Source organism: Pelodiscus sinensis, chromosome 2 (genome assembly GCF_049634645.1).
Source record: "Pelodiscus sinensis isolate JC-2024 chromosome 2, ASM4963464v1, whole genome shotgun sequence".
Taxonomy (NCBI): Eukaryota; Metazoa; Chordata; order Testudines; family Trionychidae; genus Pelodiscus; species Pelodiscus sinensis.
This window is the reverse complement of record NC_134712.1, coordinates 13,983,971-14,009,994: the sequence shown is the minus strand read 5'-3', so window position 1 is coordinate 14,009,994 and position 26,024 is coordinate 13,983,971. Positions and strand designations below refer to the sequence as shown.

Sequence of the window (26,024 nt, the reverse complement as noted above, 5' to 3'; positions counted from 1 at the left end):
TCATGTGGACCTAATGCTCTGCAGTAATTCAGCAAAAGCTGAAAGAATAGAAATAAGAATTTCTTGGCCACAGCATACATCTTACTCATACATAATAGGAGATTTTTAAAGTATTGATTATACTTCACAAATTAATGGCTCTAGGAAAATGAGAAAATGAACAATTTACTCATCATAGCAATATAACAAACTATACAGTTTGTTACTCACTAGTTAAAACATTTTTTAACACACGAAAAGTTAAAACATCAATAGTGTGACATAAGTTTCAGTACGTGTCAATGAGTTGTGAAAGAATTACACCCAGCAATAGTTTTCAAAGTGTGGCCGGGGAACTTCCAGTGGTCCACCAAATGTTTCTCAGTGGTCTTAAATATGAAATATTTTAAGAACCAAGCAGTGGAGATTTGTGTATAGGGAAAGGTAGTGGGTCTTCATTTATCTATTTATATGTCTTTATCCCCCAACCAAGACATCATCCTATCATCTAACCATCTCACAAACTTTGATGGATTCATCCTCATAACACTCTGGGAGGGATGTTACCCACCTGGGAGTAGGGAACTATTCTTATTCTCTGTTTATAGATGTGGAAATTGAGACCAAAGAGACAAAATGAATTTGCTAGGTATGAGAAATTATAGAAAGGCTACACAATTTGCCTTCTTTCACTTAATGCTGCAAAAAGAAAAGTAAGATGATTTCAAAATGAAGAATGGTTAGGATTCTGTACCCAGACTGAGTGCAGGCACTCAGGGATGCCCACTTTAACTGCTGTTTAATGCGCTACTATGCAGGTGGATTTTAGATTAAATCGCTACTATGCAGGTGGAACTTAGATTTTCAGAAAGTCTTTGACAAGGTCCCTCATCAAAGGCTCTTGTGTAAATTACATTGTCATGGGATAAGAGGGAAGGTCCTTTCTTGGACTGAAAACTGGTTAAAAGACAGGAAACAAAGGGTAGGAATAAATGGTAAATTTTCAGAATGGAGAGGGGTAACTAGTGGTGTCCCCCAAGGGTCAGTCCTGAGACCAATCCTGTTCAACTTATTCATAAATGATCTGGAGAAAGGGAAAAGCAGCGAGGTGGTAAAGTTTGCGGATGATCCTAATCTGTTTAAGATAGACAGAAGCAGACTGTGAAGAATTTCAAAAAGATCTCACCACACTGAGTGAGTGGGCAACAAAATGGCAAATGAAATTTAATGTGGATAAGTGTAAAATAATGCACGTTTGAAAAAATAACCCCAACTATACGTACAGTATGATGGGGGCTAATTTGGCTACGACAAATCAAGAAAGGGATCTTGGAGTTATCGTGGATAGTTCTCTGAAAACTTCCACACAGTGTGTAGCGGCGGTCTAAAAGGAAAATAGGATGTTAGGAATTATTAAGAAAAGGATAGAAAATAAGACACAGAATATCTTACTGCCCCTGTATAAAACTATGGTATGCCCACATCTTGAATACTGTGTATAGATGTGGTCTCCTCACCTCAAAAAAGATAATTTGGCCTTAGAAAGGGTTCATAAAAGGGCAACTAAAATGATCAGGGGTTTGGAACGGGTCCCATATGAAGAGAGGTTAAAGCAACTGGGACTTTTCAGTTTAGAAAAGAGGAGACTGAGGGGGGATATGATAGCGGTCTATAAAATCATGAGTGGTGTGGAGAGGGTGAATAAAGAAAAGTTATTTATTAGTTCCCATAATAGAAGAACTAGAGGACACCAAATGAAATTAATGGGTAGCAGGTTTAAAACTAATAAAAAAGTTATTTTTCACACAGCGTGTAGTCAGCCTGTGGAACTCCTTGCCAGAGGAGGCTGTGAAGGCTAGGACTATAACAGAGTTTAAAGAGAAGCTAGATAATTTCATGGAGGTTAGGTCCATAAAAGGCTATTAGCCAGGGGATAGAAATGGTGTCCCTGGCCTCTGTTTGTCAGAAGCTGGAGAAGGATGGCAGGAGACAAATCGCTTGATCACTGTCTTCGGTCTATGCCCTCTGGGGCACCTGGTCCTGGCGACTGTCGGCAGACAGGCTACTGGGCTAGATGGACCTTTGGTCTGACCCAGTATGGCCATTCTTATGTTCTTATAGAACCACAGGAGCTAAGGAGGGTGATCACCCATCTGTTCCTGGCTCATGCGGTTCTTAGATTGGTTTGACACTCTTAGAACTGAGATGACTCTGCTAGCAAGTGTAAAAAGAAGTGTGATATTCTTGGCTGTTGGCTGGTGTCCTTGAGTATTTCAATGGTCTCTTTTATGCTGAAAAGATTTGTTACTTCTAAAAGTGCAAGTCCAATACACTTTGTTATGCACCTCCTGAAAGAGATTAGAAGTAATCCAAACTTACCACTACTTACTACTTGACTATTAAAATTCATTGCCCTTACGGTATTTTTTGACCATGTGTACTATTTGCTGGACACAAGAAGAGTGCCCAGAATCCACGTTGCTTCTTTTTCATACAGAAGCTTTATAAAATGTGTTTGCCAGTGAGTCTGAACCCTGAGTTTCTAGTAAGAGCACTGGCTTCTTGAGTTCTAGAGCACGGCTATTCCAAACTGGGAGGGAGTTGATTCTTTTGAGATAATGTGAACAGAAGAAAGAAAATCATTTTCTGACAGCTGGGTACTAAGGATTAGCTCCATTACCAGCAGTACTGTAGGCCAAGAGGTAAATCCATTTGAAAATGAGGTTACAGTATCATATGGAATGCCCCTCCCTTAGGCAATTCAGAAACCTGGGTGTACCCATCAATCACAGACATCTTATTACCATGACAGGTAATATTCACTATTAGACTTTTTATCTCGATATGCCATGTTAGAATGGAATGAAACCAAGCAACAGTGGAATCAAACTCAAAACATCTACTACAAACTAATACTAGGAAGTTATTTTAATCTTAAAAACAAACTTTTAAACTGCTATCAAACACTGTATTTATTACAACATAGAACGGGCTGAAATGATGCATCGGTTACAAGATCCATTCCCTATGGTGATGCGGGGGAGGGGCGGGGGGCTGTAGGAAAGTGATGGCTGGTGCAGTAGGACAACTGTAGCACCTAGATAATTTTCTATTGAACTATTTGTGATTGCTTAATAGTCTGAATGACAGCTGTTAGAACACAAATGCTCTGTAGTAATAAGTGCTTTTTTGGCCCTGCTATTGGAACAGATCACTTTATAAACAGTATTGGATAGGCCATTAGTCTAAAGATTTTATGTAACTTTCTACTTTGTACAAATCAATACTTTTGTACTTCGAATGATTATATACTTATTGGCCAGCAATATTCTGACAAGTAAATAACTAATATGCAAAAACATGTAGGTTATAAAGAAAAAAAGTTACCTTTTTACATTTGTTTGTGATTTGTTACTGTTAGAAGGTTTGACCAAAGTGCGTACTTTTTGGTTAGCCATAATTATTTCTTGAGCCTAGAATAAAAATATATCACCATAGCTGTTAAAACATATCCTGGATTAATGTGCAAAAACATTAAAACAATCCTTTAATAAAGGACTGTAGAAACATAGCCATTTTATATAATATTTTCTGACTGTTCTGAGCTTTTAACAACAAGATCACATTTGAAGCATTATAAAAATCTCATATAGAGTACCGTATTACTGTATGAGTGCCTTAAAAATAACCAAGGTGAGAATGTGATTTTTTTTCATGTTTTATGATTTTTTTACTTTAGCCCGAGGTTCCTCTGTTGGATTTTAAAGTTTATTCATAATAACATACACTTCATGTAGCGTTATATAGTGCAACATAAATGCACAAGTAAATTGTAATCAGTTTTACCTCAGTGAAATGATTATACAACATTCATATAAACAAGTTTTCTTTAGTACCATGTTAGTTGCAAAGAATGTTACTTACTCTCAGTAACTGTGGTTCTTTGAGATGTGTTCTTCACATTTATTTTACTTGAGATTTATATTCACCCCATTCACAGGATCTGATTCTTTTTGAACAACAGGTTCTTTGGAGATCATATGTGTACCCTGAATTGCCCTCTCACTCCCTATAACTAACGGAATAAAGAATTCAATGGCTGCATTTATCCTCCAATTACTATACTAAAATAGAATACAGAGGATATAGGAGCTAAGAAGGAGGGCAGGTCATGGAATAAACGAATAAACATGGCCAACACATCTCAAAGAACTACAGCTATTGTAGAGTAAGTAACCTGCTCTTTCTTCTTTGAGAATAGTGGTAGAAATTTAGCCGTGTTAGTCTGGTGCAGCTGAAACAAAAAACAGGACTGTATTGTTAGTCTTTAAAGTGCTACACAGTCCTGTTTTTTTTTTTTTTTTTTTTTTTTTTTGAGTGATTTTCCTCATGTATTTTCATTTCCATTGACTCTCAAGCAGTGAACTCTTTCTGGAGGCAAAAGCTTAGAATATACTGGAATAAAGACAGCTCTGCCACAGGAAGTAAAGAAAGACTTGGCGGGCAGTCTGGCCACTAGCCTCTCTATACCCTCAGCTATAAAGAGTGATCTAGATGTTAAAATCAAAGCATAACTCCAACAGACACTGTTATTTGAAAAGAATCCAATCTTACAGATAGATGGTACATGTGCACCAGATGTGGAATTCATGTGGACAAACACGAGAACAAAAATATTATGTTTGTAAATAACCATATATGCAGTCCCATTTGCCTCATGGCCACCATCCCCGCTGGGCTCACAGCCCCACCAGAAATCTGCTGCCATGCTGGCCTCGCCGGCTCCTTTCCACTGGCCCCTGCTGCCCCCTACTGGAGCCCACTGCCATGCCAGCCCCCCTGCAGCCAACTCAGCTGGGCTCCCAGGCCCCCGTAGGGCTCCCAGATGCCGGCCCTCCACCAGGACTCTCTGGTTCCATGATCATTCATGGTCCTGCAGGACGACAGATGTTGCTGGACCAGAGAGTCTCAGTTTAGAGAGGTTCAACTTATAAAACTGAAAACATGCTGAAAATTATTATCCTTGCTGCAAGAGAAGTCAGGATAATAATTCTGAGAATTAACAGCAAAGTGACTAGAAACATTAAATGCTTTCTTTTACTTTACCTGGATTCTTTTACTTCATCTGGATTCAGATTGTCTCCACAATCTGAATTACACAAAGGTCACCAAAGAGCAAGAAAAGGGCCCATTTATTTTTGCTTTTAAAAGAATGGGAATCTATGAACAGAATGGAGGCTGAGTGTCAAAATGTGTTAGGGCCTGTTCCAAAGCCGACTGAGGCCAACAACAGATACTCATTGACTTCTGTGGCTTTGGATCAGGCCTCTACTGAGAAGTGATTGGTTGTTCAGCAGCATTACAGAAAGCCTACTGGGAGCAAGTCTATTTGCTTAATATTCTTTACATTTCAGTAACAAAGATTTGCTAGGTCATTTACATAGTTGCAAATTTTTGGGGGCTGCGGAAAAGTTGTAAATCTAGAATACAAAGGTTAAACATAGGGCAGGATAATTATTAAGTCTGCCTTATCACTGACATGTTTTGAGACAATTCTGCATCAACTCTCAATCATCTTTATTCTGGCAATGCCTATTAAGCTAGGGTATGTCTACACTACAGCACTAATTCGAACTAAGCTAATTCGAATTAGCGCATCTAGACTTAAAAACTAGTTCAAATTAGCGTTTTGCTAATTCGAACTAGCATGTCCACACTGAGTGGACCCTGAACCGAGGTTAAGGCTGGCAGGAAGCAGTGCCAGCAGGGCATCAGGTTAGGACTTAGAGTGTGGAGCTGCTGTCTCAGGCTAGCCGAGGGCTGTGCTTAAAGGGACCCGACCCCCACCCTGGACAGACAGTTCTCAGGGGTTCCCTGCTTGCAAAGCAGTCCTGGCTTGGAGTACCCTGAGTGCCTCGTACCCCATTGCTCCCTCACCTCCGTCCACTTACCCCTCCCTAGCCCCCCTTCCTGATGTACAAAATAAAGGACACGTGTGGTCAAAAATAGAAACTCTCTTTACTGAACAAAACTTGGGGAGACTGGGAAAAGGAGGGTACGTCTACACTACAGCGCTAGTTCGAACTAACTTAGTTCGATTTAGTTAATTCGAACTAAGCTAGTTCGAACTAACGCATCTAGAACTAAAAACTAGTTCGAACTAGCGTTTTGCTAGTTCGAACTAGCAAGTCCACATTGAGTGGACTCTGAACAGGGCTTAAGGATGGCCGGAAGCAGTGCTGGCAGGGCATAAAAGGAGGACTTAGAGCATGGAGATGCTGTCTCAGGCTAGCCGAGGGCTGCGCTTAAAGGGTCCCGACCCCCACCCCGGACACACAGTTCTAAGGGGTGCCCCGCTTGCAAAGAAGTTCTGGCTTGGAGTGCCCTGAGTGCCCACACTGGGCACATCACATCACTCGGCCATCAGCCCGGCTGCACTTGCCGCAGGCTGCCATCTGGGGAGAGGGAGTAATTGGGGGGCTGCAGGAGAGCTTCCACCCCCAGAAGCCCGCAGAGCCAGCCCAGTCCTCCCCATCGGGGGCTCGTACCCCATTCCTCCCTCACCTCCTTCCACTTACCCTTCCTTAGCCCCCCTTCTTATTGATGTACAAAATAAAGATAACGTTTCTTCCAACATTGACTCTGTCTTTATTGAAAAAAAACTGGGGGAGACTGGGAAAAGGAGGTGGGAGAGGGGAAGAGAAAGGCTGGGAGAGGGGAGGGCAACTAACATGATCAGGGGTTGGGAACAGGTCCCAGATGAAGAAAGGCTACAGAGACTGGGACTGTTCAGCTTAGAAAAGAGAAGATGGAGGGGGGACAGGATAGAGGTCTCTAAAAGCAGGGGTTGGGTGGAGAGGGTGCATTCATAAAAGTTCTTCCTGAGTTCCCATAAAGAAGGACTAGAGGACACCAAAGGAAAGGAATGGGTAGCAGGCTTGAAACTAGTAAGAGAAAGTTGTTGTTCTTGACAAAGCAAATAGTTAACCTGTGGAACTCCTTGCTGCAGGAGGCTGTGAAGGCTACAACTAGAACAGAGTTTAAAGGGAAGTGAGATAAAGTGATGGAGGTTGGGTCCATGGAGTCCTATTAGCCAGAGGGTAGGAGTGGTGTCCCTGCCCAAAGTTTGTGGAAGGCTGGAGAGGGATGGCACGAGACAAATGGCTTGGTCATTGTCTTCGGTCCATCCCCTCCAGGGTCCCTAGGGTTGGCCGCTGTTGGCAGACAGGCTACTGGGCTAGATGGACCTTTGGTCTGACCCAGTACGGCCATTGTAAGCTCAGGGCTCAGTGTCGGGGGTCTCAGTGGACCCCCTTGATTTTCATGCACACCTGGTCCTGGGTGGCCAGGCTGCCAGCTCTCCTGCCCTAGACGGCCACTTTCCTGTGCCTAGTGCGGAGATCGTGGACGAGGTCCACGATGTCCGCACTAGCCCAGGAAGGTGCCCGCCTCTTGCGGTCCAGGGCAAGCTCCCGGGAGCCGCCAGCCTGGTCCCGGCAAGAGGGGGTGGGCTGGGGGGCATCGGGTGGGTGGCTCTGTGCCGTGCCAGGTGCAGGGTCTGCTGGCTGGGTGCTGGCAGGCTTGCACCTGGCACGGGCACAGGAGCCAGCCCGTGCCCCTTTAAGGGGTCCGGGGCCGGGAGGGGGGCATAGAGTTTCCCTGGTGTTGGCCAGAGTGGCCACCAGGGAAACCTGGGGAGGGCTAGCCTCCCACTAGTTCGAACTAAAGGGCTACACAGCCCTTAGTTCGAACTAGCTAGTTCGAACTAGGCGTTAGTCCTCGTAAAATGAGGTTTACCTAGTTCGAACTAAGCGCTCCGCTAGTTCGATTCAAATTCGAACTAGCGGAGCGCTAGTGTAGCACCTATTAAAGTTAGTTCGAACTAACGTCCGTTAGTTCGAACTAACTTTGTAGTGTAGACATACCCGGAGGTGGGAGAGGGGAAGAGAGAGGGTGGGAGAGGGGAGGGCAACTAAAATGATCAGGGGTTTGGAACAGGTCCCCTATGAAGAGAGGCTAAAGAGACTGTGACTTCTCAGCTTAGAAAAGAGAAGACTGAGGGGGGATAGGATAGAGGTCTATGAAAGCAGAAGTGGTGTGGAGAGGGTGCATAAAGAAAAGTTCTTCATTAGTTCCCATAATAGAAGGACTAGAGGACACCAAATGAAATGAATGGGTAGCAGGCTTCAAACTAATAACAGAAAGTTCTTCTTCACAAAGCAAATAGTCAACCTGTGGAACTCCTTGCTGCATGAGGCTGTAAAGGCTAGAACTATAACAGAGTTTAAAGAGAAGTGAGATAAAGTCATGGAAGTTGGGTTCATGGAGTGGTATTAGCCAGGGGGTAGAAATGGTGTCCTGGCCTCTGTTTGTGGAAGGCTGGAGATGGAAGGCACGAGACAATTGGCTTGGTCATTGTTTCGGTCCATCCCCTCCAGGGTCCCTAGTGTTGGCCACTGTCGGCAGACAGGTTATTGGGCTAGATGGACCTTTGGTCTGACCCAGTACGGCCATTCTAAGCTCAGTGCTCAGGGTCGGGGGTCTCACTGGACTACCCTGATTTTCATGCACACCTGCTCCTGGGTGGCCAGGCTGGCAGCTATCCTGCCCTAGACAGCCACTTTCCTGTGCCTAGTGCGGAGGTCGTGGATGAGGTCCACGATGTCCGCACTAGACCAGGCGGGCGCCCGCCTCTTGCGGACCTGTGCAGGCTCCTGGGAGCCGGCAGCCTGGTCCCGGGAAGAGGCGGAGGGCTGGGTGGCAGCGGGTGGCTGGCTCGAGCCGTGCCAGGTGCAGGGTCTGCTGGCTGGGTGCTGGCAGGCTTGCACCTGGCACGGGCACCGGAGCCAGCCTGTGCCCCTTTAAGGGCTCCGGGGCCGGGAGGGGGGCAGACGAGTTTCCCTGGTGGTGCCCAGAGTGGCCACCAGGGAAAGCTGGGGAGGGCTAGCCTCCCACTAGTTCGAATTAAGTGGCCACACAGCCCTTAATTCAAACTGCTTAATTCGAACTAGGTGTTAGTCCTCGTAGAATGAGATTTACCTAGTTCGAATTAAGCGCTCCGCTAGTTCGAATTAAGTTCAGACTAGCGGTTTGTATGTGTAGCGCCTATCAAAGTTAATTCGAACTAACATCTGTTAGTTCGAATTAACTTTGTAGTGTAGACATACCCCTAGATATTATCACAAGAATACTCCCAAGTAATGCTGATGGTCTCAGATGTGTTAGACTAAATGATGGTCTCCATGATGTTGCTAACCTTTATTAACAATGGTTTTAAAACATCCAAAGAAGCCGAGAGAATGGGACATGTCTCTAGTGTCAATAGGGCTCCTACAATTCTAGGAAATGGTCTTGTAACAGGCTCCGCCCTTCTTATGAGCACTCCGCGGATTCTGGGGGGAGTCTTGTAGTCTCTACCAGGTTGTCTGCGGGAGAGGAACTGTCTGGTATGTGGCCTCGGGCCAGGCCCCTTCTTACCCCGTGTTGTGGTTGCTGGGGTTGGGGGGACCCAGACTCACCCATTCCTCTGGGTCCTGTCCCAAGGACCCTATAAGTAGCAGTTACCTGCTGAGTCTCAAAGTGATTGGTTGCTGTCACGTCCCTGGGCCACTTCCCTGGGAAGCTGCTCTATCCAGCCCTTTTCTCTTGGGCCTTGTGGTCAAGTCCTCCCTGTCCAAGATTCTGCAAGAGTTGCTGTTGGCTTACTGGCTAGTCTTCAGACGTGGGACCTGGTTCTGACCAAGTACGAAGTCCAGCTCCATTCGGAGCTGTCCAGAGTGCTGCTGTTCTACCAGTCAGCCCTCAGGTCTGCCTGGGTCAAGCTCCAGGAAGGAACTACCAAGCCCTGGCCCAGCAGCTTCTTTTAAATTGGTCTGCTGTACCCTGATTGGCTGCAGCAGAGGCTGCCACTCTGTTCTGCTTGGAGGACTTCTCTTCTGCTCCTGTTGCTGGGCAGAGTGCAGAAAGGCCTCCAGCAGGGATATCGGGGTCTTGTCCACCCCATCACAGGTCTACACCCCAACTAAACAAGCTATCTGCTCTGCCACATGTTCCCAGTGATGGGGAACAACATCTGTCACTGCTACATAGAATAGCCAGTGTGTATATCCTGAGCATCCAATGCTGGAAGTATGGGCAGGATAAGCCAATGTACTCTGCTGCCCCTATCATATATGCATTTTCAAGCCAGCAGATACATGCAGTTTCTGGGCCTACTGGAAGCAGAGGGTCAGCATTCTGCTCCCATCATACACATACACAAGAGTGGATTGGAAAAATATTTGTCTTCAGGACAGAAGGGGCTGTGCAGCTTCCCTGTTCTCTGGACCCCTATTCAGCAGACTTCCACATTTTTCATGATTCTTCTGTGATCTAGAAGCCTGGATTTTACCCTTTCACCAAGGCACTTAGTAATGCCAAACCCTCACCTAAACAACCAAGCTAAAACATAAGTCTGCTATATATTTGAGAGAGTTTGTCTGTGAGTGAGCAAGCGAGTTTATCCATCTGCCAGTCTGTTTGTTCAAGAACTCCTCTTAAATGGTCAGAACTACGAACACCAAATTTGATATGCAGCTCTTTCTTATCATAACTTAAAGCAATGTAAGAGTTTGGTTGTACCTGGACAATGGGATGTGCCTGGAATGTGATTGTTTTTCATAACACGGAAACGGAGGGGGCTGCTAGAAGGGACAGTTATACTGTGTAATGACCATAGAGGGACAGCAAGGAGACAGAGATGGGCTTTGGCCATTATCTTTGGCCTTTGGCCATTATCTTTGAAAACTTGTGGAGATTGGGAGAAATCCCAGATGAAAGAAAAAAGGCAAATGTATTGCCCATCTTTAAAAAAGGGAAGAAGGACAATCCAGGGAACTAAAGACCAGTCAGCTTTACCTCAGTCCCTGGAAAAATCATACAGGGATCCTCAATAAATCCATTTTGAAGCACTTGGAAGAGAGAAAAGTGATCAGGAATAGTCAACATGGATTCATGAAGAGCAAGTCATGCCTGACCAATCTGATTAGCTTCTATGATGAGGTAACTGACTTTGTAAATATGGGAAAGTCAGTGGATGTGATATACCTTGACTTTAGCAAAGCTTTTGAAATGGTCTCCCACAATATTCTTGCCATCAAGTTAAGGGAATATGGATTGGATAAATGGACTGTAAGATGAACAGAAAGCTGGCTAGACTGTTGGGCCCAAAGGGTAGTGATCAACGGCTCGATGTCAGATTGGCGGTCGGTTTCTAGCGGAGTACCTCAAGGATCTATTCTTGGACCAGTTTTGTTCAACATCTTTATTAATGACCTAGAAGAGGGGATGGATTGCACCCACAGCAAGTTTGCAGATGACACTAAGGTAGGGGGAGAGGTAGATATGCTGGATAGGGCTAGGGATAGGGTCCAGAGTGACCTGGACAGATTAGAGGATTGGACCAAAAGAAATCTGATGAGGTTCAACAAGGACAAGTGTAGAGTCCTGCACTTGCAACAGAAGAATCCCAAGCATTCTTACAGGCTGGGGACTGAATGGCTAAGTAGCAGTTCTGCAGAAAAGGACCCGGGGATTATAGTGGATGAGAAGCTGGATATGAGTCAACAGTGTGTCCTTGTACCCAAGAAGGCTAATGGCATAATGGGCTGCATTAGGAGGAGCATTGCCAGCAGATCCAGAGAAGTGATTATTTCCCTTTATTCGGCTCTGGTGAGGCCACATCGAGAATATTGTGTCCAATTCTGGGCGCGCCACTATAGAAAGGATGTGGACACATTGGAAAGAGTCCAGAGGAGGGTGACCAAAATGATTAAGGGGCCAGAGCACATAACCTATGAGGAGAGACTGAGGAATCTGGGTTTGTTTAGTCTGCAGAAGAGAAGAGTGAGGGGGGATTTGATAGCAGCCTTCAACTTCCTGAAGGAAGATTTCAAAGAGGATGGAGAAATGGCTGGTCACAGTAGGGACGGATGGCAGAACAAGGATAAATGGTCTCAAGTTACAGTGGGAGAGGTCTAGGTTGGATATTAGGAAAAACTATTTCCCTAGGAGGGTGGTGAAGCACTGGAATGGGTTACCTAGAGAGGTGGTGGAATCTCCATCCCTAGAGGTTTTTAAGTCTCTGTTTGACAAAGCCCTGGCTGGGTTGATTTAGTTGGGACTGGTCCTGCCTTGGGCAGGGGGTGGACTTGATGACCTCCTGAGGTCTCTTCCAGCTCTATGATTCTATGATCAGGACAGCTTAACCCCATTAGATCAGCATGGGGCAGGGGTGGAGGTAAGGTTTCCCTCCCACCACCTTAGGTCGCTGCAATTGCCAGCCCTGGGTATCCACCATCTGGCCAGCGTGGCCCCCCTCATGGCCAGCCTGGAGAGCTGTCTCCTGGCCAGTGTGGCCCCCACGACGGCCAGCCCCAGGGAGCCACTGTCCGCACAGTGCAGTCTCCGTCATGGCCAGCCCTGAGGAGCCACCACCTGGCCAGCACAGTTCCCACCCATGCCTAGCCCAGGAAGTGTGGCCCTCACTGCAGCCAAACCCAAGGAGCCACCACCCAGTCAGCATGGCCCCCACTTCAGGAAACCCCACCAGCTCCTGTACTCCCTGGGCCCCCATTCTCCTGCCCTGAGCACCTCCTCGCCCCCCAACCCTGACTCTTTTACCCCCATTTCTTCAGCCCCCAGCCCTGATCCCCCACATTGCCAAGCTCCTGCTCTGACCCCTGCACTCCCCACACCTCTAGCACTCTGCCTTGAAAGACCCAAGAAATGCCAGGTACATCCTCTAGTGTAAATATAATCCAAATTATGATATTAAAGAGGGAATATTCACTTAGGATATGTAGAACTGGCTTTCTTGGCAAGTAATTTTAGGCAGTATATTTGAATATATTTAGAGACTGTCTGGAATATTGTACATTTTAATATACTGCAAGGACAGCAAGAGCACAGGATAGGCATCTGTTAGTATTTTTAAAAACTGAAAGGATAAATGAATATACAAGATTCATTTGCTCAAAAAAAAACTTTCAAAAAGTGCATCAACCAAGATGCTTAATGTCAGAGCCCCAGTTTCAAATAAATCAGCTTAGAAAAGCACATATTTAATCAGGATTTTATCTAAGTGAATTTTGAACCAAGATGTGAATCTTGATCAAATCAATGAAATCATAAGCATACTTCCAACTACCTGCTAGTGAAGATGCAAGCTCATAGTTTGAGCTACAGTATGAGTTAATGAGAGGCTTTCCAGGCATGGGAGGACAGATGGCTTGCAACTTGAGGGACACAGACTAGATTTAATACATGGAACTAGAGTAAGAGAAATAATTTTTTAAAATAACTTTGTTTGAATAAAAGACATTTAAAAATAATGTGGTTTTCTTACAGCTACCACCATAGCTTATGGTCATTGAAAGAATTTTAAATATAGGGCATTCTTCAGTTCTGGTGATGGTAAGTCACAGCAACTATATTTTATTCTAAAAGGACAGTGGAGAACAAAGGTAACTGCCCCTTCCCAGCGATCCTGTTCCAAACAAAGCTTGTCTGCGCCACCATTTCTTGTCCTTAATGTAGTACATAGTGCAAATGTTTAAGTTTTTGTCATTCAGAGTAGAAAGTAGACTTGTCTCTTTATAGTGAATTTAAATCTTCTGGTTCTTATGATCTATTACAACTCTTCACAGCTTAGATTGCAGATTCTTCATGAAATATTTAAATCTTAAATATAGCAGGTTTTGTTTTGAATAAATAATACAGTTAAACAGTTCTAATGGGATTATTTTTGAAAGAAAGAACGAAAGAACGAAAGAAAATCAAGGGTGTAAATTATATGATTATTCTATCTGTGTGTAAAGCTCTAACAGATATGAGTTCTGACAGTAAATGTTGACCTGATTCCATTAGCTAGTAATGTATTTCAGGTACAATCCATACAATTTTCTTAAAATACTGTTGATATATAAGTAGCTTTGTATAGTGTATATACCTTTGGCATGCTGATAACTAAATGTCCAGTTGTCTGAGATCTTTTAGCAGAGCTGCTATCTGGCTTCACCTCTGCAGGAAGCACAAGTTGAAATGGCTAAAGGACAACAGAAGGATGGAATAAATGGTATTAAAATATTTTTTACCCAGGCAGGGCAGAAAACATACAGAAATACTATTCACTTATATTTTAATCTGAAAGACAGGAAAGATCTGAAAAATATACACACACACACACACACACACACACACAGACAAATCCAAATGACTGATCTGCATGTTAAACAACCTTCATTTACAATATATATGTGTGTATAATATATATCTATAATATGCATGCCTAAATTGCTGTCATAGAAAAGTGACACTTTTAAAGAAGGATATAAAATGATGTTTGAGTCATACTAACAATTAAATGAGAAAGACTAACATAATTTTGAAATTTGTGCATGTGCAAATAATTATAAATAGGAATTCAATTTAAATTGAAAAAAATCACAAAAGGCAGAAAATGGAAGTTCTCTTAAAAGGGCTTTTCATCAAAATATACATCCAATTCTCTGTCCACTGTAAATTACAGATTGTGAGTATAATTCTAATCTCACTTTATCTAATGTAAACAAACAGTATCTTCACTGAAAAGAAAAAAAGTTTTGAGAAGAGAATCCAATATCTCAGTGCCTATACCTTCCCAGTCCACTTCTTAGTCACAAATAGCATCCGTGTGGTAAGTGTTTTTTCCTGTGTGGTTACACACCACTTGGAATAATACATTTTAAAAAGGTGCTGTGAGTACTTTTGAATTTTTAGTTTATTTCCTAACCTAATTATACTATTATTTTCTCTTCAGACCTATTTGGTTACCAATCACTTAGACCTATTCATTTTTTTTGGTGTGAAGCTACAAGCCAGTAAAGTTCAAATCCTCAAATGTATTTAGGTGCCTATGTTCCATTGAAATTAAGTGATTGCCTTTTTTTCCAATTGGCCAGGATCTCCCCTGATTGCCATGATTTTCAAAGATAATGGCCAAGGGTCTGCAATCACATCAACCAACTCTCTCAGCACCCTTGGTTATGTCAGATCCAGCCCCATGTACTTGTGCTTGTCCAGCTTTTCTAAATAGTCCTTAACCTGTTCTTTCACTACTGACTGCTCACCTCCTTCCCATACTGTGCTGCCCAGTGCAGCAGTCTGGCAGCTGACCTTGTCTGTGAAGACTGAGGCAAAATAAAAATGCATTGAGAGCTTTGCTGTGATTTCACAGAATCACAGAATAGAACACTAGAACTGGAAGGGACCTCGAGAGGTCATCAAGTCCAGTCCCATGCCCTAACGGCAGAACCAAGCACCATCTACAATGGGAAAAGATTTCGTTCTTATACCAAAAATAAACCAGAAAATGAGTGACAACAGACATGAAAAGTGGAGTTCTCGATTTTAATTAAAAGTAATAAGCAAATACTAACCTTACCCTTCACCATTACACGGATATAAGTTGGCTGAACATCAACATCAATTAAAGAGCTATCCAGATATCTTCAGAAAGAGGTAAAATGAATTACTTTAAGTAAGTTAACATCATTCAGAAGAAAGCAGTTAAGACTTTGCATCTCATTAATTGTAGGTTTGCAATTTGAAAAAAGTGCCATTTAATTATTCCAATGTAACTAAGTTATTTGAGAGAATCTTAGAATTTAAGCTATTTAGGGCTGTGTTTTTACAGTGGCCAGCACAATGGGACCCAGATTCTTATTTTGACATTGGCTTGTTATAGCAATATAAATAATAAGCAATAATTGTGAAAATTACAATGAAAAATGAGCAAGTTTTTTGTATTAATCTAGTAAATTTTATCCCTGTTTCATGCCTAGTAGATGTTGGTTAATTTGCAAGTGAAAATCTTCCATCTTGCCACTTTCCTTTACAGAGATTTAATTGTTGAGCTTTAATATAATATAATATAATATAATATAATATAATATAATATAATATAATATAATATAATATAATATAATATAATATAATATAATATAATATAATATAATATAATATACCTAGCTCTTATGGAGTGCTGTTCATGAATAGATCTCAAAGTGCTTTTTAAACAAGGTTAATGCATTATGTCCATGTTACCAGCTGGGAAAGTGAGGCATTGGAAGGTGAACTGACTTGCCCCCCAAAATGCCTTTTGGTACTCTGATGTAACATAGCAAGCCAGTGGCAAAGCCCAAAATACAACCCAGGTCTCTCAAATCCCAGTACAGTGCTCTATAGGAATGTGAACGACTACTCGAGTAGTTGACTACCCGATAAGCAAATGCTTATTGGATAGTCAACACAGTAGTCATTCCCCTCACTTGCTGTCTCCATCAGAAAGATGCAGCAAGGGGAGGAAGAGGAGAGAGTGCTTCAAAGTGGCAGTGCTGCATGGAGCTTGGGGCCAGCTGGGGAATCTCCAGGCTGCACGCGGCTTTTCTTCATGGCATTTCAAAGTGGCAGCACCCTGTGAAGCCTGGGATCAACTGGGGACTCCACTGCTGACCCTGGGCTCCCCGGGGAGCTGCCACTTTGAAATGCAGTGAGGAGCCTGACGCCGGGCTCCCTGCAGTGTTTCAAAGCAGCAGCGCCGCATGGAACCCAGAGTCAGCAAAGGAGTCCCCAGCTGACCCTGGGCTCCATGTGGCACTACCGCTTTGAAACACCACAGGGAGCATGGGGCCAGTGGGGGACTGCCCTGTTGGCCCCATGCTCAACCTCAATGCTTTCACCTTTGAACTGTAGCAATAGCACTGGGGTTTGTTTCTACACTTCAAAGGCAGAGGCACCCTTACCGACTATTCGATTAGTCAATCAAAATTTAACATCCCTAGTGCTCTATCCACTAGACTACACTGGCTCCCATATGAAGAATAACTTTTTACATCTATCCTATTGAAATCAATGAACTGTAATGGTCTACACCAACAATGGAGTCAGCATTTTTGCATTTCAATATTGTTGAATAAGCTTGTCCACAGCTTAAATCCAAGTCATATTCTGAAACTCAGAAATACCAGCGTATAAGGAAAAAAGACCCATCATACATAGATTTGAGGGCAGGAGAGACAACTGTGATCATCTATTCTCATCTCCTATATAACACAGGCAACAGAACGTCCTCATAATAATTCCTAGAGCAGTTCTAATTTCCAATTGTGGAACCAATAACTGCACAAGCTTTACTCTACCAGATGCTCAGATGGAGCAAAATTCTTCCACTGCAGTGCAAGGGATAGCCATCATGATCACAAGAGTTAAAGGGTGGGAGAGATTTGGATGAGGGCGAGGAAAGCAAAGGAGATTTTGCTTATCTCGAAATAGGTTGGTGCTGAAGGAAAATATCTGTTGTGGACTCAGGAAAGGACCATTGGAACTGTGCTTACATGGATTTATCAACAAAGAATGCCTATAAAAGGAGCATAGAAGACCATTTTCATTCAAGATATGAAGGACCCCATCACTTGTCCATAGGTCTGGAGGTATATTCCATTCCTCACAAAGTCCCAATGTGTTGTGGAACAGTGAATTTTGAATACTGCATATCAGTGTATGACAGCAATGACAATCACTCCCAAATATCAGGATAATAAATAATTCTGACCTATAAACAGCAAGATCCAGGATGAACTGGTTGTTTTCTTCATCATCTTGCAAAAAGAAATGAAGCCTAGTAATAATAATAAAAACACCTTCAGAATAAATACAACTGATGATGATCAAACAGTTCCATACATATTACATGATTCAATTACTAATGTTTTACATTCATTAGATTGGGTACGGGTTTGTTTGGTTTTTTTGAGGGGGGGAGCGGAGTTCCTTAAATGAAAACTTAATTGAAAGTAGAGTACAAGGTCAGTTTAATTAAAACACAACTGTCAATGAGAGATATTTGCAGGTGAAAATGTGTCTAATGTAGAAAATGTAGGTGTATCTGTAGCTTCATTTACATGACAAGCTAGAGATGTAATTCCTCTGCTCCCATACACATACTTACACTAGCTTGATGATAGTGTACCCACAGTGGCATAGGTAATGGCTGCAGAAGCATGGCTTAGTGTGCTGAGCATGAACCCATGTGAAATTGTTGGGTACGTACTTGGCACAAGCAGTGCCTCTGCTGCCGCGAGCCATGCTGCTATTTAGACTCTCACTGGTTCAGATACACTGGGTTCCAACTAATTGATGGGAATAATTCAGCTCTTAAGAGTTTTAAATAAATGGGTCTCAACTATAAAATGTTATGTGCCAGAAATATTTGTTAATTTAGTCCTCTGTATTTCAATACACTCAGTCTGAGGAGGCTTCAACAAAACACAGTAAACTTCCGATAATCCGGCACCTTTAGGACCCAGGGGGTGCCGGATTATCAGATATGCCGGACTATCGGAAGGGGGGGGCTATGAGGGGTCTGGGGTGGAGTGGGGAGTATGGGGGGCGGCACTGCGGGATTAACCCGGCAGCACCCCAGCTGCTCTGCCCCAGACTTCCCCAAGTCAGCCACTGCTGAAACTGACCAGCGGCACTACGGGACCAACCCAGCACCCCAGTTGCTCTGCCCTGGGCATCCTCAATTCAGCCGCTGCTGAAACTGACCAGCGGCTGACTCGGGGAAGCCCGAGGCAGAGCAACTCCAATTGTCCAGCTGCCTGAAGAACTTCCGGGTTCCAGGTGGTGCCGGACTAGCAGGAGTGCCGGACCACTGGATGCCGGACAACTGGAGTTTTACTGTATTCTAAATCTCCATGACTTTTCCCATGAGCACTAGAGCTGTATTCAGGCCTTTTTCCTATAAGGCAGATTCTTCCACCACATGGACAACTGAAAAAGGAAGTAAAATATTCTCTTCACAGCATCCTTTCTATGCAGGATGTAGCTATTTTCCATGTAGATATTCAAAGACAACACTGAGAGAAGCCTGACTTTGCTTTGCAATGCAGAAGTCTAGTACAGCAAAGCCAGACTTACCTTACAAGCCATGCGGAAGCCATGCTAGAGAAGGAATGTGCCTTCCAAATGCCTTGCTGTAGAAGTGTCTCATAATTTCTTTGTAGTACCACTCACTACCGAGGTGCAATGAGCGCAGGAACGGTCACAGACCCTGGCGTAGGCCGTGCAATATGGGGGTGGAAGCTCCTTGTGTACTTCCCACACACCTGTGCGAGTGCCGACCATAATCTGGCCGTATATACATAAATCTACTGACTTAAATTCCAGTGCAGAAGATCTGTATGTCTAATACACCAACGCAGAATTCTGGGGCAACATTATTTCTAAAGGAAAAGTGCTAAAGTGTTATTCTAAATGTCTGTGCCTCTCAAAACCATAATTCCATACTGTCAACACAAAATTTCAAGCTATTATAGATTTGTCTTTGCACAGAAAATTACTCTTTTTTTGTATTCGTGTCAACACATTTTTTATAACAAAGTGGAGACATCAATAAAAGGATGAGCTTCTTCTGATGTACTGTACTTGGAATAAACACCAATACTTCTGTTACTGCTATTCATTCCTTTCATACCACTCAAGATTCTAACAAGGAGCAGTGAGCATAAAATGACACTTTCCAAGTCTGTTAAATTTGCATGGGGTTAGATTGTCCTCCCAAAGATGTGACAACATTCTCTCCATACTAATAACCAAAAGCTATGTTAGTTTTGCTTTTTGCAGCTGTCCTGGTCTTAGGAAAAGACACAAAGTGTCATTTCACTCCCAACACGGGAAAACTTGTATAGGGTTCAGGAAGTATCGTGAAATTCCCTTCACTGGACTTCATCACTCCCTCCAGTAGGAGAGGGGAATTAGATGCTTGCTATCTTTTGGCTTGTATGGGAGCTGCTGAGGACAAAGACAATCTGTATGGAACCTCTGTGCTACCATTTTCAACTCCTCTTCCAATGAAAATGCAGCACAGTTCCAACGGTTCCCCAGCTAGCTGATACTTCTGGAAACATCTTCCAGAAAAGTTTCAATATCAAATAATAACTATGTCAGCAATAAAATGTAGGTGAGTTTTCCCTCAGCTCAATTCTCTCCCCTGCTACTGAATCTGATTCCAATTAGGGATGTAAGCGACTAGTCGACTACCTGATAAGCATATGCTTATCGGGTAGCCAAGAAGTCACTCAACTAGATGCTTCACCCTCCCCTTGCTGCCTCTGTCAGAGAGAAGCAACAAGGGGGGGGGAGGAGCCAGTGCTGGGGGGAGCCAGATTAAAAACTGGTCACCCCCAGGACCATCTCCTCAGTGGGCAGGGGAGGCAGAGGCGTCCCTACTGCTACTCCTCTCTCTTTGAAATGTACAAAAGCTGCGGCGATTCTTGTACATTTCAAGGGGAGAGGTGCAGTGGGGTCCTGACTGCTGTGCCCCTCTCTTTGAAATGTACATGACCTGCCTGCAGCTCTTATACATTTCAAAGGGAGAGGTTCAGGAGTGGGGACCTAAGCAGTCCCGCTGAACCTCTTCCTTTAAAATGTACAAGAGTCGCAGACAGAGCTCTTGTACATTTCAAAGGCAGACACACAGCAGGTTAGTGAACGCCCCCCCTTACTAACTAATCAAGTAGTCAATGGAAATTCCACTGACTACTCAATTAGTTGATTCATCAAAATTTCAAAATTTAACCTCCCTAGTTCCAATAGAGGGGTTTGCACAGAGTCAAATGGAAGGAACAATGCACTAATAAGTACATTATATTCTCCCTGTCCAGATATGCCAAGTTTCCATTCCACCTACAAGTAGAGGCAATGACCTGGTCCTGGTCCAAAAAATTACTCTGTTGTATTTTTTTCTACATTCAAAGTGACTGTTAATACAGATCCTTCAATGGTGAAACATCATTAACCCTTTTCTACAACTAGCCAGATCCCTACACCAGAGACAGGAAAGAAGTAAAATAGCCATCGTCTTTTTGAGTAAATAGTTCTTCAAATGTTAAAGAGTGAGTGGCTAAATATTTTTGAATTGATTGATAATTCATTAGTTTCCTAACTTCAGGATAGTGCTATAATTAACCTTGTGTAGCCCAAGGTCCAGTGTGCTCCACCAGCAGCCCTAGGAACTATGAGTTGTGGACTACAAACTGCAGCATGTTGGGAGAACTTCCTGCAAGGACGTACCCTCTGCACCAGCAGGGTCTCAGCGGGGACTGAGCTAGAAGCAGCATGCAGGCTGCATGCAGAGAGCAGCAGCTGCTGAACTGTGATCCTGTTCTATGTTTTTTTACAGAATAAAGCCTGTTCCTGGTGGTTTGAGTGAGTCTGGTCTGAGGTGCACACACATCATACACAATGCAGAGCATATCAAGAAGCCTCAGACCTAGCCTCCCACAGTTGTGTAAGAAGTCACAAGGCTTCTCCTATACTGAATAACCTCACACTGTGCTAGTGAACAGGAGGGGTTACACTTGCGTCCTCAACAGGAACAAAATACTGCACTGATTTCTTGCATTTGTCAGATCTAGTACATTATCACATATCTTCAATTACACAATTGAACCTGTTATAAAAAGCAAAGTATTATTATACTATTATTATACTATATCTATTATAAAAACCCAAGTATCGACCCTACGTGCTATCAGAGAGGATGAAGACTTCCTCGAAAGAAGGCAGCGTTTAATCCTGCAAGCACAGCAGACTGAAGAGCCAGTCAGGGCAGTACAGGACAAGGAAGAAAACTGGCAACATGTAACCTCTAGAAGGAGAAGAAGGCCAACTCAGGTTTCCCCCATTCCTGTAGAGGTAAGTAACCGCTTTCAGGCTCTCTCCACAGGCACTGCGATGGAGAATGCTTTGGCAGGGACCTCTCAGGGAAGAAAGCAGAAGGGAACGCCATCTACCGGAAGGCATGGGATGCGTAGTCCTAGGAATGGGGGTTCCACAACCATCACCCCCAAAAGGAAATTGGTGGTGGTGGTCAGGGACTCCCTCCTAAGAGGGACTGAGTCATCCATCTGCCGTCCAGACCTGCAATCTCGAGAAGTGTGCTGCTTACCGGGAGCTCGCATTCAGGATGTGACCAAGAGTCTTCCAAAAGTGATTAAACCTTCAGATCGCTACCCCTTCCTGCCTCTCCATGTAGGAATTAACGATATGGCCAAGAATGACCTTGAGCAGGTCACAGCAGATTACGTAGCGCTGGGAAGACGGATCAAGGAATTTGAAGCGCAAGTGGTGTTTTCATCCATCTGGCCAGTTGAAGGAAAAGGTCCGGGTTGGAATCGTTGAATTGAGGAAGTAAATGCGTGGTTGCGCAGGTGGTATCGGAGAGAGGGCTTTGGTTTCTTCGATCATGGGACTCTGTTCTGGGCACGAAGATTGTTAGGAAGAGATGGGATCCACCTAACCAAGAAAGGAAAGAGCATCTTCGCAGGCAGGCTTGCAAACCTAGTGAGGAGGTCTTTAAACTAGGTTCGTTGGGGGACAGTGTACAAAGCCCTGAGGTAAATGAGGAAGTCGGACACCGGGAAGAATCACAAGGAGGAACAAGCAACAAGGGAGGACCCCTGATTCGGATGGAGAAGGTAGGGCAATCAACTGGTTATCTAAGGTGTTTGTACACCAATGCGAGAAGCCTGGGTAATAAACAAGAAGAATGAGAAGCCCTGTTCTAGTCGAAGACCTATGATTCGATTGGAATAACGGAGACTTGGTAGGATGACTCACATGACTGGAGCACTGTCATGGAAGGGTATAAACTGTTCAGGAAGAACAGGTGGGGGAGAAAAGGAGGAGGAGTTGCACTGTATGTAAGAGAGCAGTATGATTGCTCGGCGCTCAGTACTTAGAGAGAGAAAAGACTGTTGAGAGTCTATGGGTTAAATTTAAAGGTGGAAGCAACAGGGGTAATGTTGTGGTTGGTGTCTGCTATAGACTGCCGGATCAGGTGGATGAGGTAGACTAAGCTTTCTTTGGACAACTGAGAGAAGCTTCCAGGTCGCAGGCCCTGGCTCTCATGAGCAACTTTAATCACCCTGATATCTATTGGGAGACCAATACAGCAGTACACCGAAAATCGAGGAAGTTTTTGGAGAATGTTGGGGATAACTTCTTGGAATAAGTGCTGAAGGAACCGACCAGGGGCCATGCACAGCTTGACCTGCTGCTCACAAACAGGGAGGAAATAGTACGGTAAGTAGAGGTGGGTGACTACCTGGGAAGCAGTGATCATGAGATAGTAGATTTCAAGATCCTGACCAAAGGAAGAAAGGATAGTAATAAAATATACACCCTGGACTTCAGAAGAGCAGACTTTGACTCCCTTAGAGAACTGATGGGCAGGATTCCCTGAGATGCTTACATGAAGGGGAAAGGAGTCCAGGAGAGCTGGCAGTATTTTAAAGAAGCCTTATTAAAGGCACAGGAAGAAACCATCCCAATGAGCAGCAAGAAAAGCAAATATGGTAGACGACCAGATTGGCTTACTGGGGACATCCATGGTGAGCTTAAACACAAAAAGGAAGCTTACAAGAAATGGAAACATAGACAGATGACTAGGGAGGAGTATAAATATATTGCTCGAGAATGCAGGGGAGTTATCAGGAAGGCGAAACTGGGAACCTGTGGAACTCCTTGCCAGAGGAGGCTGTGAGGGCTAGGACTATAACAGAGTTTAAAGAGAAGCTAGATAATTTCATGGAGGTCAGGTCCATAAAAGGCTATTAGCCAGGGGATAGAAATGGTGTCCCTGGGCTCTGTTTGTCAGAGGCTGGAGAAGGATGGCAGGAGACAAATTGCTTGATCATTGTCTTCGGTCCACACCCTCTGGAGCATCTAGTGCTGGCCACTGTCGGCAGACAGGCTACTGGGCTAGATGGACCTTTGGTCTGACCCCGTATGGCCATTCTTATGTTCTTATGAAAGCGCAATTGGAATTGCACCTGGCAAGGGATGTGAAGGGTAACAAGAAAGGTTTCTACAGGCATGTTAGCAATAAGAGGGTGATCAAAGAGGGTGTGGGGCCCTTACTGGATGAGGGAGGTAACCTAGTGACAGATGATGTAGGAAAAGCTGAAGTAATCAATGCTTTCTTTGCCTCTTTCTTCACAGATAAGGTCAGCTCCCAGACAAAAGCACTAGACAATGCAGTATGGGAAGGAGGCAGACAGCCCTTGGTGGGGAAAGAACAAGTTAGGAAATATTTAGAAAAGCTAAACATACACAAATCCATGGGCCCCGATTTAATGCAACCAAGGGTACTGAGGGTACTCCGCAAATGTCATTGCGGAGACTTTGGCCCTTATCTTTGAAAACTCGTGGAGATCAGAAGAGATCCTGGATGATTGAAAAAAGGCAAATGTATTGCCCATCTTTAAAAAAGGGTAGAAGGACAATCCAGGGAACTACAGACCAGTCAGCCTTACCTCAGTGCCCAGAAAAATCATGGAAGGGATCCTCAAGGAATCCATTTTGAAGCACTTGGAAGAGGGGAAAGTGATCAGAAATCGTCAACATGGATTCACGAAGTGCAAGTCGTGCCTGACCAATCTGATTAGCTTCTATGATGAGGTAACTGGCTCTGGATATGGGAAAGTCAGTGGATGTGATATACCTTGACTTTAGCAAAGCTTTTGAGACGGTCTCCCACAATATTCTTGCCAGCAAGTTAAGGGAGTATGGATTAGAGAAATGGACTGCAAGATGGAGCAATGGTCTCAAGTTAAAATGAGAGAGGTCTAGGTTGGATATTAGGAAAAACTATTTCACTAGGATGGTGGTGAAGCACTGGAATGGGTTACCTAAGGAGGTGAAAATTCACTGTACTGTACATGCGTCTGACGAAGTGGGTCTTTGCCCACGAAAGCTTATGCTCCAACACTTCAGTTAGTCTATAAGGTGCCACAGGACTCCTCGACGCTTTTGCAGATTCAGACTAACACGGCTACCCCTCTGATACTTGACTCTATCCCTAGAGGTTTTTAAGTCTCGGCTTGACAAAGCCCTGGCTGGGTTGATTTTGTTGGGATAGGTCCTGCCTTGGGCAGGGGGCTGGACTTGATGACCTCCTGAGGTCTCTTCCAGCTCTATGATTCTATGATTTAAAGTTATTATTTTTCTTCACGTACTTTGGTTCATTCATGTTCAGAACCTTTCCTTCTGCAGTGACCAAAGTCTTCGGTGACTCCTCTTTCACTTTTTGCCCTCTTTAATTAAAAAGAAAAGAGAGAAAAGGAAACAAAGGGTTATTTGCACATTCTCATCCTTTTGTGAAGTAGTAAAGAAAGAATGAAGAGAAACATTGCAACAAGTCCAATGTGATGTAGGTTTGTATTTTAAAATGACAAGCAGTTCTAGTAACACCACAGGTTATACAGTGTGACTTTTTCTTTAGAAAATCTATTTTAACCTGCCAGGAAAGTTGAGCAAGTAATTTTTGGCACTTTCTTTATTCATTCAATGTAACTCCCCCCCCCCCCCCAAATATATGAACAGATTACAATTTCCTCTGATTTGGCTGATTAATTTTAATTTGGGGAGGGGGGAAACTATATATACAAAGGATTGATCTCAAGCATTTGAAATGTAAGGTGTGCTGCTAGTTATGGATGAACCTTTGAAATATACTAACTGGGAATATTTTGTGCTAGTGAAATTTGACTAGTTAAATGTTTGCACGAAGTAAACACAAAAAGGGAGTGAGTATGATCAAAGTGAATCCATGTAAATATTTGAACATATATCTGATAGTGATAATTGTATGTGGGTTTGGGGTTTTAGTTTTTTTGTTCTTCTCCTCTTACTTCAAAGTTATCATAATATATATCTACAATACAATTAGTGCCTTCTACTACCTTCCCTTTCCCATGCCATCTACCAGTAATGAAATTGCACCTAGTCTTTTTAATACTGAAATGAGCAAGCAATCCCTTAAGTATTTTTGACTAAATCAATTTATCCTACAAGAGTCCAGGTCTCCATCACTAGTATTTTGTTTGATAATTTAAGATGCCTACATCTTTAATGGATGTTTTTGTTGTTTCCAGCTAGAAATCTAAGAGATACGACAAGGAACA

At 43.5% G+C, this 26,024-nt stretch overlaps 1 protein-coding gene across 4 annotated transcripts in view; it reads right to left on the bottom strand.

Moving 5' to 3' along the window:
• DNAAF11 (dynein axonemal assembly factor 11) overlaps nt 1-26,024 on the bottom strand; it is a 61,995-nt gene that overhangs the window by 12,719 nt on the left and 23,252 nt on the right. For 3 of the 4 annotated variants that reach the window (XM_075920119.1, XM_075920118.1, XM_006123548.4), the window contains exons 7-11: nt 25,077-25,154; nt 17,609-17,674; nt 15,435-15,504; nt 13,967-14,062; nt 3,367-3,452 (exon numbers count right to left, since the gene is read on the bottom strand). In XM_075920119.1, coding sequence (XP_075776234.1) covers nt 3,367-3,452; nt 13,967-14,062; nt 15,435-15,504; nt 17,609-17,674; nt 25,077-25,154 — 396 coding nt within the window. The remainder of the gene's footprint in view (nt 1-3,366; nt 3,453-13,966; nt 14,063-15,434; nt 15,505-17,608; nt 17,675-25,076; nt 25,155-26,024) is intronic. The other variant, XM_075920120.1, reaches the window with a different exon arrangement.